Source organism: Rhinatrema bivittatum, chromosome 5 (genome assembly GCF_901001135.1).
Source record: "Rhinatrema bivittatum chromosome 5, aRhiBiv1.1, whole genome shotgun sequence".
NCBI classification, from domain to species: domain Eukaryota; kingdom Metazoa; phylum Chordata; class Amphibia; order Gymnophiona; family Rhinatrematidae; genus Rhinatrema; species Rhinatrema bivittatum.
In genome coordinates, this window is record NC_042619.1 from 338,451,929 (window position 1) to 338,470,531 (window position 18,603).

At 48.0% G+C, this 18,603-nt stretch overlaps 1 protein-coding gene across 1 annotated transcript in view; it reads right to left on the reverse strand.

The window, feature by feature from the left end:
* The window catches only part of SNRNP200 (small nuclear ribonucleoprotein U5 subunit 200), a 915,618-nt gene that overhangs the window by 448,853 nt on the left and 448,162 nt on the right, over positions 1 to 18,603 (reverse strand). The window contains exons 22-24 of the mRNA XM_029604465.1: positions 18,312 to 18,464; positions 17,959 to 18,039; positions 17,468 to 17,551 (exon numbers count right to left, since the gene is read on the reverse strand). Of these exons, the coding sequence (XP_029460325.1) occupies positions 17,468 to 17,551; positions 17,959 to 18,039; positions 18,312 to 18,464 (318 nt within the window). The remainder of the gene's footprint in view (positions 1 to 17,467; positions 17,552 to 17,958; positions 18,040 to 18,311; positions 18,465 to 18,603) is intronic.

Here is an 18,603-nt window from a genome sequence, read left to right on the forward strand (position 1 = left end):
TTTGACTCCTTTCAGGAAGCGTGATACATCTGGGTGCGAGGCTATGTTGTCGCCTCGCTCCTGGAGCCCATAGCCAAGACAATGTGGCCACTTTGTACCTTGATGGAGCTGAGGGACAGACCCTTCTGCAGTCCATTCTGTAGGAATTCCAGGATCACGGGAACTTTAGAGGAGCGTGGTTTGACGTTTGTGGTCTTCGCACCCCAGGCCTCAAGACTCTCCAGATCCTTATGTATGCTAGGGATGTGGAGAACTTGCGTGCTCGGAGGAGGGTATCTATTACTGCCCGAGTATCCCCTCTTTCTCAGGCAGGCCCCCTCAATGGCCAGACTGCAAGAGAGAATTGAGCTGGATCCTCGTGGAGGATGGGACCTTGTTGTAGCAGGTCTCTGTGTGGAGGCAGGGGTAGTGGATTCCCTGCCAGTAGTCTTCTCATGTCTGCGTACCAGGTTCTTCTTGGCCAGTCTGGGGCCACCAGAAGGACTAGCCCCCCTGGCCACTGCATCTTGTGAATGATTGCGCCTAGCAAGGGCCTCGGCGGAAAGGCGAATAGCAGGGTCCCCGGTGGCCAGGTCTGTACCAGGGCGTCGATCCCCTGGGACTGCGGATCCCACCTGCGGCTGAAGTATCTGGGTACTTGAGTGTTGGATCTGTTTGCTAGAAGATCCATGTCTGGAGTCCCCCACCGATTCACTATCATCTTGAAGGCTGTGGGTGACTTCTTCCATTCTCCTGGGTTTAGACTTTCCCTGCTGAGGAAGTCTGCCGTGGTGTTGTCCTTCCCGGCGATGTGGACGGCGGAGATGTCCTGGAGATTTGTTTCCGCCCAAGCCATCAGAGGGTCTATTTCTAAGGATACCTGTTGGCTTCTGGTTCCGCCCTGCCGGTTGATGTAGGCCACAGTCGTGGCGTTGTCAGACATCACTCTGACCGCTTTGTCTCGAAGTCTGTGGGCGAACCGCAGGCAGGCTAATCTGACCGCCCATGCTTCTAGGCGGTTGATGTTCCACCGCACCTCTTCTTCGTTCCACCGCCCTTGGGCGGTTAACTCTTCGCAGTGCGCTCCCCACCCGTGTAGACTGGCATCTGTGGTGAGCAGGGTCCAGGTTGGGGAGGATAGTCTTGATCCCCGGCTCATGTGGCTGGTCTGTAGCCACCACCGTAGCTGGGTCCGGATTCTGCCCGGTAGTGGTAGATGTACGGTGTAGTTCTGGGATCGTGGACTCCACCGTGATAGAAGTGATTGTTGCAGGGGCCTCATGTGGGCTCGTGCCCATGGCACCACTTCCAGTGTGGATGCCATTAGGCAGAGGACTTGCAGGTAATCCCATGCTGTGGGACGAGAGGCACTCAGCAAGGTCTGGAGCCGGTCCCACAGCTTTGATCTCCTCGTGGGGGTCAGGCTGACCTTGTCTTCCTTGGTGTCGAATCGGACTCCTAGGTATTCCAGCGACTGCGAGGGCTGTAGGGAGCTCTTGTTTGTGTTGACTACCCATCCTAGGCTTTCCAGTAGGGATATGACTCTGCTGGTTGCTTGGTGGCTTTTCCTCCGGTGATTTTTGCTCGGATCAGCCAATCGTCCAGGTAAGGGATGAACAAGGATTCCTTCCTTCCTGAGTGTTGCCGCCACCACTACTATTACCTTGGTGAACGTCCGGGGTGCCGTGGCTAACCCGAAGAGTAGTGCCCGGAGCTGGTAGTGACGATTCAGGACCTTGAAGCATAGGTAGCGCTGGTGTTCCTGATGAATTGGGATGTGTAAGTAGGCCTCCGACAGGTCCAGGGATGTGAGGAACTCTCCTGGCTGTATTGCGCGTATGACCGATCGTAGGGTTTCCATGCGGAAGCGTGGGATCCTTAGGTGTCTGTTGACCGACTTGAGGTCCAGAATGGGCCTGAATGTACCCTCTTTCTTGGGCACGATAAAGTAAATGGAGTAATGTCCAGTATTTATTTCCCGTGTATGTACCGGGGTTATGGCCTCGAGGGCCAGAAGTCTGGTCAGTGTAGCTTCCACTGCCGCCCCTCTTGCGGGGGTCGTGGCAGGGAGATTCTACGAACTTGTCCGGAGGGGTTCGAATGAAGTCCAGGTAGTACCCTTCTCGGATGATGGCTAGGACCCACTTTTCCGACGTTATCTCGACCCATCTGTGGTAGAATAGGGTTAGCCTGCCCCCTATGGCTTCTTCCCTTGGATGGGTTGGCTGAATCTCATTGTGGGGTGCGGCTGGGGCCTGGACCCGAGCTGGTTCCCCTCTTGTTGTGCTTGTTCCGAAAGGACTGGTTCCTGCCCGTAGGGCGGGGCACTTGATAGTTGCTCTTGTAAGAGTTGAAGCGCTGTGAGCTTCTGCCTCTGGCGGACCTGGGGAAGGGACGCTGGTTTCTCTGTCTTGTCTTCCGGCAGGCGGGGTAATGGGGAGTCACCCCATTTTTTGGCCAGTTTCTCTAGTTCGCTGCCGAAGAGGAGGGATCCTTTGAAGGGCATTCTCGTGAGGCGTGTCTTGGAGGCGTCAGCCGACCAATTTCAAAGCCAGAGTTGTCTCCTGGCTGCCACTGTGGACGACACTCCTCTGGCTGCTGTGCGCACTAGATCGGAAGCCGCATCAGTGAGGAATGATAGTGCTGATTCCATGTCTTCTCTCGGGGTGTTGATCCTGGCTTGGGATAAACAGGAACGTGTCACCATGGTGCAGCAGGCCGCAATCTGCAGGGACATGGCTGCCACCTCAAATGATTGTTTTAGTATGGCTTCCAGGCGCCGGTCGTGTGCATCCTTGAACGCCGCTCCTCCCTCCACTGGGATGGAAGTGCGCATAGCGACCGCGCAGACTATGGCGTCCACTCTAGGGCACGCCAGAAGCTCCTTGGTTGCTGGGTCCAGGGGGTACATGGCCGATAAGGCTCGACCCCCTTTGAATGAGGACTCCGGTGCATTCCACTCCAGGTCAATTAGCTGTTGTGCCGCCTGTAAGAGAGGAAAATGGCGAGACGTCTGTCGAAGGCCCTCCAGCAGGGGGTTCATTCTAGGTTCCCCCGAGGTGCCTTGGCCCGGGAAAGTGAGCTCCGATAGGCATTGGGATACAAGGTCCGGAAGCTCATCCTTTGAGAAGAAGCATCTCATGGTTAGGTGTGGCTCTGTCTCAGAGGGAAGTTCCCCCTCCTCAAGGGGCTCGGCTTCCTCTTCGGAGAAATCCGTGTCCCCATAGGTGGGGCTTCTGGGTGGTGGGAGCCTGTGCCTAGGCCTCGAGGGTCCTGGGGCATGAGGGTCTTCCGGTGGCGCATATGGCTGGTCCACCCGGGGTTCAGTTTGCATTTTGACAAAGGCGTGAATCCCCTTAAACAACTCTACCAAAGAGATCGACGCTGGGTCTAGGTTGAGGGGCACCGGTTCCCTGGGAGTCCCCGTCTGTAGGATGGACTCACTGGGGCCTGCTAGGTCCGGGGTGCCCCCTGAGGAGCTCGCACTGGGCCCTGGGTGGGACTGGCCCTGACCTGGATCTCCCAGGGCCTCCTCACAGTGTGCGCATAGGGTGTCGGCTTCCTCGCTCTGTGCAGCTCTGATGTGGCATGCTGGGCAGAGGCCTTGAGCTTTTATTCCTGTTTCTGGAGGTGCCCTTTCTGTGGACGCGTAAGCTCTTATGCGCTCCAGTGTGTGTCTGACATGTGCGCGCAGATGTGCGCCTAGCCGTAGATGTGCGCCTTGGCTGTGCGTGTAACTTATGCGCGTAAGGTTTTATGTGCGCCTAAGGTTATGCGCACAAATAATTTTGTGTGCTTAGCTTAATTTGTGCGCTCGGATCAGACGGCGGGCGGCGCGGCGAACAAGGCCAAGATGGCGACAGCGAGCATGCGGGCAATATGGCAACCTTCTTGGAGGGTCTCCTCGTGGGCAGACCCTGGAACAGCCGGGGCCTAGCCCTGCTTGGGCGGATCAACCCGGTGGCACAGATTCCGATCGCCGATCTGTGCTCCTCCTCGATTTTGAGAGACCGGGCTAAAGTAGAAGCTTTCTACCTTACCTTGTCTTCGGCGCTTCCCGGTTTCGCTCCGGGCAGTCTCCGGCTGCGGGGGGGAGAGGGCAATTACCTTCACCGCCGCGCTCAAGGGGGTGCACCCGCTGCCTCTCAGCCGCGCCCGAGATCGGGGGCTAAGTCCTCGCCGCGATTCGGCCGCCGGACCGAGGCTGCCTCTATGCCGCGCCCGAGGATTCGGGGGCTACGTCCCTGCCGCGAATCAGCCACCGGACAGAGGCTCACCTCCGAGGGACCACGGAAATCACCTCGGGAAACTCAACTGGGGGAGGGACCCGAGGGTATTACTGCATGAGTGCGGGGCTCGTCTTCAGGTAGGTTTCTTCTTTAAATTTCGGGTTTTGTTCTTCAATTTTGGTCTAACGCTCTGAGAGCGTGCAGATAGACCCTAACTGCTATGGAGATGGAAAATACTGGAGAGCTGCACTTCCTGCAGGGGTATATGTACTAGGGGCTGACGTCAGATTGAAATCTGATCCGTCTCCAACTGCTAACAGGAGTACACTATACTATTGGTCCTGAGTCCATCTGCTACACGCTAGGAAAATCCTGGTTCTCCTGAGGAATTTTAACCCCAAGAACCTGGTAAGCCAAGGGAAGCAAAACCTCAGCTCTTCCCTTTTAAAAAGGCAGACCACTTTAGGATCCTCCAGCTCATGAATAAAAGACTGGGTCATCCCCTTGACCCGCATCCTCCATAACTGGAATAACTGGAGCCACCAAGGGAGCTTGGCCAGACCCCGAACCAGTACTACCAGGAGCTATGATAGCGTCCTCTGGATCAACTGCCCCAGTTGCATCACCCTGTGGGCGAAAAATCAAGCCCTGTACTGAGGGAACCCTATTACCGGGCATAGGAGGCCACCTGGGGACCCCCCCCCCCCCGAAGGATCCTCAGGGGGCTGGACTGGGGGAATCTGCAGCTGTGTAATCCCCCAAGCCCCCAATCAGTCCCAGATTTCTCGCTGATGCAGTAAGTAAAGATTAAAAAGTTTTATGAAAAAAGTGATATTTTATAAGCTGTATCCTCCCTGGCCTGGACATCCAGATGGTAAAACCTGGAGAAGGTAAGGAGGGAGGACCACGTCGCCGCTTTACATATTTCTGCAGGCGACAGCATCCTAGATTCCGCCCAAGATGCTGCTTGGGCTCTGGTAGAATGAGCCTTAACTTGTAGAGGCGGTGACTTCCCAGCCTCTACGTAGGCCGCTCTGATGACTTCTTTAATCCAGCGGGCGATGGTGGGCCGAGAGGCCGCTTCTCCTTGGTTCTTCCCGTTGTGCAGGACGAACAGATGGTCCGTCTTTCGTACTGTTTCTGTCATTTCCAGATATCTGGGCAGCAATCTGCCGATGTCGAGATGGCGTAGCAAACGCCCCTCTTCAGATTTCTTCAAACCTGCCATAGTTGGCAAGGATATGGTCTGGTTGAGGTGAAATTGTGAGACTACCTTAATTTAGTAAGTAGAAAGTAGAAAATAGAAAATAGAAAGTAGATTGGAAACACGCTCAGCGAGCGTGCAGGCTCTCCAAACTGCTTTGGAGACGGAAATTACTGAAGAGTTTCACTTCCTGTGGGGGTATATGTACCCGTGCTGACGTCAGGATCCGTCTCCAACTGCTAGCACGAGCACACTATACCCACTTGTTCTGAGTCCATCTGGCTACATGACAGGAAATGCACGTTTACAGTCCAATGTATGCAAAGCGCGTTCTCCTTGGTGAGAATGAGGCCTTGGGAAGAATGTGGGTAAAACTATGGATTGGTTCAAGTGTAACTGGTGGGTTACTTGAATTGGAGAATGAAGTGGCTGAATGGCTTGGATCCATTGTGATCGCAATGTCCATTGAGTTATTCTCATGGCTAGTCTTGCCATGGGGGTAATGAACTGTAGAGGCCATGTGGCCTAGCAAAGTTAGAAATTGATGAGCAGTGGCTTGTTGCTTTGAGCAAATTGAGTTGGCCCACAGAGAAAGAGTTTGTGCTCGATCTTCGGGTAGGAAGGCCTTGGCCAGAGTGCTGTCCAATTCTGCTCCTATGAACTGGAGTAGATGAGAAGGAACAAGATGGGATTTTTGATAATTTATTAGGAATCCCATTTGTTGAATAACAGTAATTGTGTGATGTAGAGAAGTTAGAGCTCCTTGTTGAGATTGACTTCTGATGAGCCAGTCGTCTAGATAAAGGAAAACGTGAATCCCTTGGTTTGTGCAAGTGTCCTGCAATGACTGCCAAACATTTGGTGAAAACTCTGGGAGCAGAGGCAAGGCCGAATGGCAGCACTCTGTATTGGAAATGCTGATGGCCTATTGTGAAGCGCAGGTATTTGCGATGAGGCGGGAATATTGGGATGTGAGCATAAGCATCTTGAAGATCCAGAGAACAAAGCCAATCTCCTTTTTGAAGAAGTGAAAGCATGGTTCCTAGAGAGACCATCCTGAACTTTTCTTTTTTCAAAAATTTGTTGAGCTTTCTGAGATCTAGGATGGGACGTAGGCCTCCGGTTTTCTTTGGAATGAGGAAATACCGGGAATAGAATCCTCTGCCCTGCTGAAGCCGGGGCACTTGTTCCACAGCTCTGGCTTTCAGAAGGGTGGATAATTCTGTTTGTAACTGCTGAATGTGATTTTCGCTGAAATGAGAACTTGGTGGAAGATCTTGAGGGAGTGATGTGAAATTTAGGCGATATCCCTGATCTATTATTGAAAGGACCAATTGATCGGAGGTTATTGAGGTCCAATTGTTGTAAAAGATGGACAGTCTTCCCCCTACTGGTACGGTGGATTGGGGATTGGAGTATAGGCTTTGATCCCTGGACGAAATTTCAAAATCCAGAGGCAGGTCCTGTTTGAGGAGCTGGTTGGGGCCTAGTTGCTCTTTGTTGCCTTTGCTGAGGTCTTTGTTGAGACCTAGGAGGATGTAGGAGGATAGTACCTCCGTGGCCTGTAGAATGGATGTTTTATCTCCCTACGTGGAGGTCTGCGGCTGGTATGTGTTGCAGAGTCATGAGGGAGAGCTGATAGTTGCTTCAAGGTTTCAGAGTGCTCTCGTAACTGAGCAACAGCGTCTTGTACCTTAGTACCAAACAAATTATCTTCCAAGCAGGGTAGGTCAACAAGCTTATCTTGGACCTCTGGTTGCAGATCAGAGGCCTTGAGCCAGGCCCATCTCCTGGCACTAATGCCTGATGTAGATATTCTCGAAGATGTCTCGAAGGCATCGTAGGCAGCTCTGACCTAGTGTTTTCCTGTTTCTAATCCCTTTTGAATGATGGTTTGTGCTGCCTCCTGGTCTTGTGCAGGCAGGGATGGTACCAAGTCCTCAATTTGTTTCCAGAGATTCCTCTGGTGTTGGGTCATGTAGAGGTGATATGCTGCAATTTTAGAGTTCAGCATTGCTCCTTGATATATTTTTCACCCCATTTGATCCAAGAACCTATTATCCTTTCCTGGACGAATAGATGCATGGGTCCTTGTTCTACGAGACCTCTTTTGTGCAGATTCAACTACAACTGAATTGTGAGGTAGTTGAGTCTTTTGATATCCTGGTGCAGGTTGTACGAGATATGTAGATTCTACCCTTTTGTTTATTGCAGGAATTGTACAAGGATGCTCCCAGATACGCTGTTGGAGCTGCAAGAGCACTTCATGGATGGGAATAGCCAGGCTGTGCTTAGGGGGATCTACAAACTGTAATATTTCCAGGGTTTGTTGCCTGTCATCCTTTTCAGCTTGTAACTGAAATGGTATGGAATCTGCCATCTCTTGTATAAATGATGAAAAAGAGAGGTCTTCTGGAGGTGACTGCTTTCTGGACTGAGATGGCGAAGGGTCTGACAGGAAGTCCTCTGATGAGGCTTCAGATGCAGTATCAGACCAAGTGTCATAAGATGGAGTTTGGTATGGAGCAGACGTAGTTTTTGGAGGTGGTAATATACCAGAAGGTCCCTGCAGCGGATCAGGTGACATTTCTTCTTCATCCTCCTTCTGAACCGGATTTGAGGGTAAGGAAGCCAACAGCTCATGGTACCTCTTAGTGAGGAGGCTATGCAGTGCTGCTTCAGTAGTAGAAGTTTCAGGGACTGCACTTGGAGGTTTTATGATGGAATGTTTGAATTTCCCCGATGACTTGTGCATCGATGTGGATGGTTTATGGAGAGGAGGTATTGACGGTGCCATTGTATAAACAGACATCAACTGTGTAGTAGATACCATGTTCGAAGAAAAGAGAACATGGAGATAGGAATAGTCGATGGAACGATGGAAGGCATCGATATTGGTCCTGATGGAACCGGTAACATCGAAGGAGGTGTAGGCACCGATTGTTCCGATGACATCAACGCTTGCGTTGGCTCCGTCATCGATGCAGTTACCGATATCGGTGTGGACATCAGCGGAATCGCTGGCATCTGCGATACCGCCGGCATCGGCATAACCGCCGGCATTGACATGATCGTCGGCATCGGCTGTGAAGCCGGTATCGATGAAACCTCCAGCATCGGCACTGTGGTCGGCATCGACATAGGTGTCGGCATCGGCAGTTGTGCCGGAATTTGTTCCTTTAAGGCATCGGTGACAATCTGCCTAATGAGTGCAGTCAAATCCGGGATCGATGTCGATGATGTCATCGACGACGGTGTCGATGATGGAATCGAGGAGGCGGACGTCGATGGTACAATGGCCGATTTGTGTCGTTTTGGTAACGGTTCCTCTGGCGGAGGAAGAGACGGGGGAACCGCGGATCGATGCCGTCGATGCTTATGCTTGGGTTTGGATTCGGCTACTGACCTAGTCGATGAAGTGGAGGGGGCTGGTGAGGAGGCATCGCCGGAACCCTCCAGACGTCGTTTTTTTGATAAGAATCTACTTTGTAACTCCCACCGGTGAAGATTGTGTGGAAGTTGAAGGAGAAGGCACAGATTGAATTTGAAAAAGTTGAACCATTTTTTCTTCTCTGAGCTTTCATGATGTTTTCTTCTCTGAACTTTCATGATGTTGTCCAAGGCACCGAACACATTCCAAATGAGGATCCATTATGGACATGGTGCGGTTGCAGGCTGGGCATTTTTTGAAGCCGGAGGCCATGTTTGCATCAATGGCAGTCGATGAAAGCTGAGAGAAATTGTGACAATTGTAAAGTCAAAATGACTGTCACCGTCAGGTGACAATGAGACCCGAATGGGAAAGAGAAAAATGAGAATATCACTGACTTTTCAGTCAAAAATGTGAGTGAACTCACAGGGCTCCTATGTCCGCGATGTGGGAAGCAGCGTGGAAAAACGAAGACTGAAGTGAGACCCCTGTGGCAGAGAATATCATGGCATGCCGGGCATGCTCAGTAGCCTCAGGCTGCCAGTCAAAAGTTTCTAGAAACTTTGACAGAAGTTTTTCCCGCGCTAGGGCTCCGTCAGTGACGTCACCCATATGTGAGGACTAGCATCCTGCTTGTCCTGGGATAAAAGAGATTACAATCAATTATAAAAGATTAAAACAGCTAAAAATTAAAAAAAGGAAATTAAGAAGTATTAGCTGTTTGGGATAAGATCATAAATATTAAACAAATAAAATCATAAAATATTAAAATACATTACCAGAATTAATAAAAATAAAAACAAAATCACCTATAGGTGTTAGAAAAACTTAAACACCTGACTGTTTCTCAACTTCCTTATATGCCGCATTAAACATCCATGTTTTGAGATCTGCTTTGAATTTACTATTTTCTTGCTGCATCCTTAATGTAACTGGGAGAGAGTTCCAAAGTTTTGAGCCTGCAATTGACAGCGCCCTCTCTCTGACTTGGCTGAGATGAGCTGACTTGATTGTAGGAATTGATAATAGTCCTTTATTAGCCGACCTCAAATTTCTCTGCGGGGCGTGCAATCGCAGTGCTGCATTCAACCATTCTGTTCTTTCCCCATAAATTATATTATGTATTATGCAGGCAGCTTTGTAAAGTATTCTAAAATGTATTGGTAACCAATGTAGTGCTATTAGTGTTGGGGTGATATGATCAAACCTCTTTTTACCTGACAAGATTCGAGCCGCTGTATTCTGGAAAACCTGTAAAGGTCTGATAGTAGACTGAGGCAGTCCAAGCATCAGAGTGTTAAAATAATCTAAATTAGCAAATAAAAGGCTTGAAGAACGGATCTAAAATCAGAAGGTTCCAGTACTGGTTTCAGTCTTCTTAAAGTAAGTAATTTAAAATAACCATCTTTTAATTTAGTGGCGATGTGTTTTTTCATATTCAACTCAGAATCTATTATCACTCCTAAGTCTCTAGCAAATGTTGATGGCATCAGAGTAGTATTCTCAAACTTAAATGTTGGGATTTTTGATTGAGATTGTTTTCGTTCTAACAATACTATTTCAGTTTTCTCTGTATTTAAAATTAATTTCATTTTTGATAACAATGTTTTTATGGCATTGAGATAGATAATTATTAGTTTATAGGTGAAATCAATATCATTTTCTATAGGTACTAAAAACTGAATATCATCTGCATAAATATAAAATTTTAAACCTAAACCTGTGAGGAGATGACAGATAGGTAGTAAATAAATATTAAAAAGGGTAGCTGAAAGTGTTGACCCCTGTGGAACCCCTGTTTGAAGTGGGATTTTTTCGGACAAAGAATTCTTTACCTTAACTTGAAAAGAGCGATCCTTGAGAAATGATGTAAACCATTTTAAAACAATATCTGAGATTCCTATTTCTTGTAGACGAATAATTAAAATATCGTGTTGGACAGTATTATTGAAATTAAAGAATGTGTAATATTTTTCCTGCATCATTTTCAACAATAAAATATCTAGTATTTTTTTTTTTTTTTTTGAGTACAGCTGTTAAATGTAGGGGACAATGTGTCACACACGTGAGCATCATCTGTCAGGTGTGCCAAGACAGAAAAAAGATTGAGAACCACTGGTTTAATGGGACAAAGCCAACATGGATTTAGCCAAGGGAAGTCTTGCCTCACAAATTTGCTACTTTTTTTTTGAGGGTGTAAACAAACATGTGGATAAAGGTGAGCCAGTTGATATAGTGTATCTGGATTTCCAGTAAACATCTGACAAAGTCCCTCATGAGAGACTTCTTAGGAAATTAGAAAGTCATTGGATAGGTGGCAGAGTCCTATTGTGGATTGCGAATAGAGTAGAGCTAAATGGTAAAATTTGCCAATGGAAAAAGATGAACAGCGGAATGCCCCAGAGATCTGTTCTGGGACCACTTTTTTATATATTTATAAATGACCTGGAAATGGGAACAATAAAATAAAATTATTCCTTACCTGCTAATTTTCGTTCCTGTAGTACCACGGATCAGTCCAGACAGTGGGTTATATGCTCCTTCCAGCAGGCGGAGTCAGAGCAAAACTCAAAGGCTGGCCTCTTATAGGCTGGAGCGCCCTCTCTGTCCCTTCAGTATTAAGAATATCAAAGCAAGAGAACACGTTTGGATGGATCAAGGAATCTGTATAAAATACTCAACTTATGAACCGCAACAAAATTTTGGAAGAAACATGCCAAAAGGCAAAAAACTTGCAACGTGAACCAACTGGTAATAACAGTAATAACAGCAGAGAGCAGATAGGAAAACAGATGCTGGTAAGGAGAGCTGCTATCCCAAACCCATGAATCTGAGGGTGGGAGTCTGGATTGATTCGTGGTACTACAGGAACGAAAATTAGCAGGTAAGGAATAATTTTCTTTTCCCTGAACGTACCCAGATCAGTCCAGACAGTAGACTGTACCAAAGCTTCCCTACATAGAGTGGGCCCCGTATAGCCCGGCGTGAAGGACCTGGGCTCCAAAGGAGCCAAACCCAGGAGTTTGCAGATTCAAGTGATAGTGCCGTGCAAAGGTATGCAACGATTTCCATGTAGCAGCTCTACATATCTCCTGCGGCGAGAGATCGACTCTCAGCCCAGGAGGTTGCTTGAGGATGGAGCGAATGAGCCTTGATGCCTTCCGGAGGGCGACGGCCGACACCAATATACGCTGAGGCAATGGCATCCTACAACCAGCGTGCGATTGAGGTTTTGGACACCTGATGGCTGCGCCTGGGACCGCTCCGGAGAACAAACAGGTGGTACGATAAGCGAAACTCATTGGTGACCACCAATGACCTATTAGTAAAAATTTGTAACTTATCATTAAAATCATCCATTGTACCTGAAGACTGGAGGATAGCAAATGTAACCCCAATATTTAAAAAGGGCTCCAGGGGCGATCCGGGAAACTACAGACCGGTTAGCCTGACTTCAGTGCCAGGAAAAATAGTGGAAAGTGTTCTAAACATCAAAATCACAGAACATATAGAAAGACATGGTTTAATGGAACAAAGTCAGCATGGCTTTACCCAGGGCAAGTCTTGCCTCACAAATCTGCTTCACTTTTTTGAAGGAGTTAATAAACATGTGGATAAAGGTGAACCGGTAGATATAGTATACTTGGATTTTCAGAAGGCGTTTGACAAAGTTCCTCATGAGAGGCTTCTAGGAAAAGTAAAAAGTCATGGGATAGGTGGCGATGTCCTTTCGTGGATTGCAAACTGGCTAAAAGACAGGAAACAGAGAGTAGGATTAAATGGGCAATTTTCTCAGTGGAAGGGAGTGGACAGTGGAGTGCCTCAGGGATCTGTATTGGGACCCTTACTGTTCAATATATTTATAAATGATCTGGAAAGAAATACGACGAGTGAGATAATCAAATTTGCAGATGACACAAAATTGTGCAGAGTAGTTAAATCACAAGCAGATTGTGATAAATTGCAGGAAGACCTTGTGAGACTGGAAAATTGGGCATCCAAATGGCAGATGAAATTTAATGTGGAAAAGTGCAAGGTGATGCATATAGGGAAAAATAACCCATGCTATAATTACACGATGTTGGGTTCCATATTAGGTGCTACAACCCAAGAAAGAGATCTAGGTGTCATAGTGGATAACACATTGAAATCGTCGGTTCAGTGTGCTGCGGCAGTCAAAAAAGCAAACAGAATGTTGGGAATTATTAGAAAAGGAATGATGAATAAAACGGAAAATGTCATAATGCCTCTGTATCGCTCCATGGTGAGACCGCACCTTGAATACTGTGTACAATTCTGGTCGCCGCATCTCAAAAAAGATATAATTGCGATGGAGAAGGTACAGAGAAGGGCTACCAAAATGATAAGGGGAATGGAACAACTCCCCTATGAGGAAAGACTAAAGAGATTAGGACTTTTCAGCTTGGAGAAGAGACGACTGAGGGGGGATATGATAGAGGTGTTTAAAATCATGAGAGGTCTAGAACGGGTAGATGTGAATTGGTTATTTACTCTTTCAGATAGTAGAAGGACTAGGGGACACTCCATGAAGTTAGCATGGGGCACATTTAAAACTAATCGGAGAAAGTTCTTTTTTACTCAACGCACAATTAAACTCTGGAATTTGTTGCCAGAGAATGTGGTTCGTGCAGGTAGTATAGCTGTGTTTAAAAAAGGATTGGATAAGTTCTTGGAGGAGAAGTCCATTACCTGCTATTAGGTTCACTTAGAGAATAGCCACTGCCATTAGCAATGGTTACATGGAATAGACTTAGTTTTTGGGTACTTGCCAGGTTCTTATGGCCTGGATTGGCCACTGTTGGAAACAGGATGCTGGGCTTGATGGACCCTTGGTCTGACCCAGTATGGCATTTTCTTATGTTCTTATGTAAGAACCCATTTCACATCCAGTCTCTGAAGGTCCAGCCAATCCTCGGCAGCGAAGGAAGGAAGTTCCACCGACTGATTCAGATGAAAAGGTGAAACCACCTTAGGCAAGAGGGAGGGCACTGTGGATAGGGTCACCCCGGAGTCCGTAAAATGGAGAAAAGGTTCTCTGCAGGATAGAACCTGCAACTCTGAGATCCGGCGCGCAGAACAAATGGACACAAGGAAGGCTGCTTTGAGGGCGAGATCCTTGACAGATGCACTCCGCAAAGGCTCAAATGGCGGGCCGATGAGCACCCGAAGGACCAAGTTGAGACTTCACGAAGGACAAAGGAGGTGAATCGGTGGCCTGACATGCTTTACACATTTCAAAAATCGGACAATATCCAGATGTGCAGAAAGAGGAGCTGTCTCCTGATGACGAACCAGAGCTCCAAGTGCTGCGACCTGAACCCGTAAGGAATTGTAGCCCAGCCCTTTTCCAGGCCACGCTGTAGGAAAGACAAAACATGTGCAATGGAAGCCCGGCGCAGAGAGATGTCCATGGAAGCGCACCAAGCCTCAAACACTTTCCAGATCTGGACATAGGAAATGGAGGTGGATGTCTTTCGCACCTTGAGGAGCGCAGAGATGACTGCTTCTGGATAGCCACATCTCCTCAACCTCCGCTGTTCAAAAGCCATGCCGCAAGACAGAAGCGATCTGCCCGGTCTAAAAATACTGGCCCTTGGCACAGAAGGTTCGGTAGGTGTCCGAGGCAGAGAGGACATTCGACCGCTAGGTTGACGAGGTCTGCAAACTATGGTCTTCGAGGCCATTCCGGGACCACCAGAATGGCAGGCCCCTGATGAAGCTCTATTCTACCAAGCACCTTACCCACCAGGGGCCATGGCGGGAATACCAGAGGAGGAGATTTTGTGGCCAGGGAAGGATGAGAGCATTCACGCCCTCTGCGCCGTATTCTCTTCGGCAGCTGAAGAAGCGGGGAGCCTTCGCTTTCCGGAGAGTCGCCATCAAGTCCAGGTGTGGGGGCTCCCCATCTGCTGAAGAGAAGCTACACCGCTTCCTGGGAGAGCTCCCACTCACCTAGATCTATGCGTTGTCGGCTTAGGTAGTCCACCTGAACGTTGTCGACCCGGGCTATGTGGGACACAGTGAGGCGAATAAGGTGCAGCTCCATCCAAACCATCAGCTTGTCCGCTTCCCGCGCAACATGATGGCTCCTCGTCCCTCCTTGGTGATTGATGTATGCCACCGTTGTTGCACTGTCAGAGAGGATCCGCACCGCTTGACGATGAACCAAAGGGAGGAATCGCTGCAGGGTGAGACGGACCGCTCTGGTCTCCAGTTGGTTGATTGGCCATGAGGCCTGGAGTGACGTCCAAAGTCCCTGAGCCGACTGCCACTGGCACACTGCTTCCCAACTGGAAAGGCTCGCATCCGTTGTGACGATCACCCACTGTTGGACCTCCAGATCCACTCCCTTCAGCAAGTGGTCGAGGCTGAGCCACCAGCACAGGCTTTGGCTGGCTATATCTGGCAACGGAAGTAGGGCTTGAAAATCCTGAGATACCGGCTTCCAGCGGGAGATTAACACCCTTTGTAAGGGGCGCATATGCGCAAAAGCCCACGGCACTAAATCTATAGTAGAAGCCATAGTGCCTAGGACTTGGAGGTAATCCCACGCGGTGGGAAGATGGAGGCTCCGGAAGTGCTGGACCTGCATTAGAAGAGACTGAGCCCGATCTTGGCACAGGAAGACTTTCCCGGCGTTGGTATCGAAGCATGCTCCTAAGAAGTCTAGGGTCTGAGAAGGAGTAAGGTTGCTTTTGGCGAAATTGACGACCCAGCCAGCCTTGCTGCGAGATGCACCTGCGAGCACAAATGAAGCCGCCCAGCCGCTCATGAGGAACCCTCCACGCCCGGGAGACATCTCACACAAATACTCTCCCTGGAGAGCCACGAACCCGGCTCTCCACAGGCGCAATGAGACAGGCGCAGCAAGGCTGCTCGGCAGAGCCGCCGACTGCATGCTGACTGGAGGGGGAAGCAGGCGTCCGCTAGCAGAGCAACGACAAGGCTTAGAAGCCTGAAAAACCTGAGGAATAATGCTTCTCTGGAAACACTGCCCCGAAGCAACAACCTCCCAGGGCAGGGCACTAAGTCACTGAGAGGGGGGGGGGGGAGAGGCTGGACCACCAGCGTGCACCCCTGAGCCCTTGAACTCACTCCAGAAGAAAACACTGGACCTGAAAGTAATAAAAAAGGAACAGCACTTACCCCCAGAAAGAAAAGGAACCACTGGCTCCGCTTGCAAGTTGGAGCCTAAAGCTGAGGGAGTGAATGCCTGAGAATTTGCTGAGAGTAAAATTTGTTATAAAGTTCTCTTTTTTTTTTTTTTTTTAAATTAAAGAGATCCATCCAAGAAAGAAATACTTCAAGAGAAATAAGGAAAAAGAAAAGTTCCCCTTTGTAAGCTAAATGGAGGACCGAAGGGACTGCTACCTTTCACTTGCTGGAGTCAGAGAAATACTGAAGGGACAGAGAGGGCGCTCCAGCTTATAAGAGGCCAGAATTTGAGTTTTGCTCTGACACCACCTGCTGGAAGGGGGACATAACCCACTGTCTGGACTGATCAGGGTACGTACAAGGAAGTGAGGTGATCAAATTTGCCAATGACACAAAATTATTCAAAGTTGTGAAATCACAAGAGGATTGTGACAAATTGCAAGAGGACACTGGAAAACTGGGAGAATGGGCATGTAAACTGAAAATGAAATTTAATGTAGACAAGTGCAAAATGATGCACTTAGGGAAGAGTAACCCAAATTATAGCTACAAAATGCAAGGTTCCACTTTAGGAGTCACCACTCAGGAAAAGGATCTAGGTTTCATTGTTGAAAATATGCTGAAATCTTCTGTTCAGTATGCATCAGCAGCCAAGAAAGCAAATAGAACGCTAGGGATTATTAGGAAAGGAATGAAGAATAAAGCAGAGAATATTATAATGCCTCTATATCGCTACACGGTGCCACCTCATCTTGACTATTGTGTTCAGTTTTGGTCACATCTCAAGAAAGATGTAGCAGAATTAGAAAAGGTACAGAGAAGGGTGACCAAGATGATAAAGGGGATGGAACAATTCCCCTTTGAAGAAAGGCTAAAGAGGTTAGGATTCTTCAGTTTGGAGAAGGGATGATAAGGAGAAATATGATAGAGGTCTATAAAATGAGTGGACTGGAACTAATAAACGATAATCAGTTGTTTACTCTTTCGAAAAGTACAAAAACCAGGGGACACATAATGAAGTTGCTAGGTAATATATTTAAAACTAATAAGAGAACATTTTTTTATTCAATGCATACTTAAGCTCTGGAATTTGTTGCCAGATGTGGTGAAAACTATTAATATAGCTGCGTTTAAAAAAAAAACCAAACAAATGTTTGGACAAGTTCATTAACAATTATTAAGAGACGGTTGCAGAAATCCACTGCTTATTCTTGGGATAAGCAGCTTAGAATCTATATATCCCTTGGGTTCCTGCCAGGTACTTGTGATCTGGCTTGGCCACTGTTGGAAACAGGATACTGGGTTTGATGGACCCTTGGTCCGACCCAGTATGGCAAACCTTATGTTCTTTTGTCCTTTACCCAATTATAGCTGGTTCATTTCTAACCAGGCCCCTGGAGCCATATTACCATACAAAGAACTTGTCCCAGCACACCCAAAGCCACTCACCTGCGTTACATAAACCATGTCTGCCATCAGAGCAAAGCCCTCCAGCTTCAATTGAGAGATGAAGGCCTGAAGTAGCACATTAATCTACGAGAGACAGACAAATCAACTAGTGCAATGAGACCTGAAGGACATGGTAGGATTAGGGAGCAGTATTGGAGAAGCAGATGTTAAGAGGAACTAGAGGGAAACAATACAATGAGGTAGATGTCAGACTACTATAATATAATGGAGGCAATGAATGGAGTGACTAGGGAGTTGTTATAGCACTCCCACGTCTCAGGGAAATTGAAGAACAAAGTCACTGGCAGGTCAGAGGGAGATACACTAGTAATGGACTCCTCCATGCTACCTCAGGGAAACATGGAAGGGAGGACTCCTCCAGGCTGTCTCAGAGAGACAGAATGAGGACAACTTTCTTCAGGCAGACAGAAAGAGGAGGGCTTCTTCAAACTAGCTCAGGGAGACAGGAAGGGGAGGGCTGCTAGAGTTACCTTGGCACTGGGCTCCTCAATGCTCTCTTTCACAGGTATTGGTACTCTCTCCAGCAGTTTCTGCAGTTCCAGCTTCTCCTCCTGTTACAAAAATGGTTAGAGAATATTCTGTCTAGTAATGCTTTGTGTGATATCACTAGATATTATGAAGAGATGATTTCATGGTATTATGAAGTATTAATCGATAAGAGGAAGTAGTATGTCTGAGTAGGATCCAGTGCATAAATAAACAGACAGTAGCTGAATACTATCGACATATTTCTTCTTGGCTTCTAAAAACAACAGACCTACCACCTGATAAGCCATTCTCATCCCTCCCATACCCGCATATGCTCCCCCTTCCAGCAGCTCACCTCTCGGACAGTGATGTTCTTAAACTCAGAGGAAAGAGAGAAGACACGGAAGAGCTCAATCTCACTTAGCGTGGGCTTCAGCAGTTGATTGTAGGTCTGTACCGTTTCATTGGTAATGTAATAATGGCTAGCGATGCGACCCAACTCTGTCACCTAGGAAAGGCAGGATGACACCAACTTATAAAAATAGCAACAAAAGGACATCCCATTTTTGTCTCCTATCTGCTGCTATTATCAGCATAGAGCTGTCTCAGATATTACTTCTTGTTATTAGAAAGAAAAAGTTCTTATT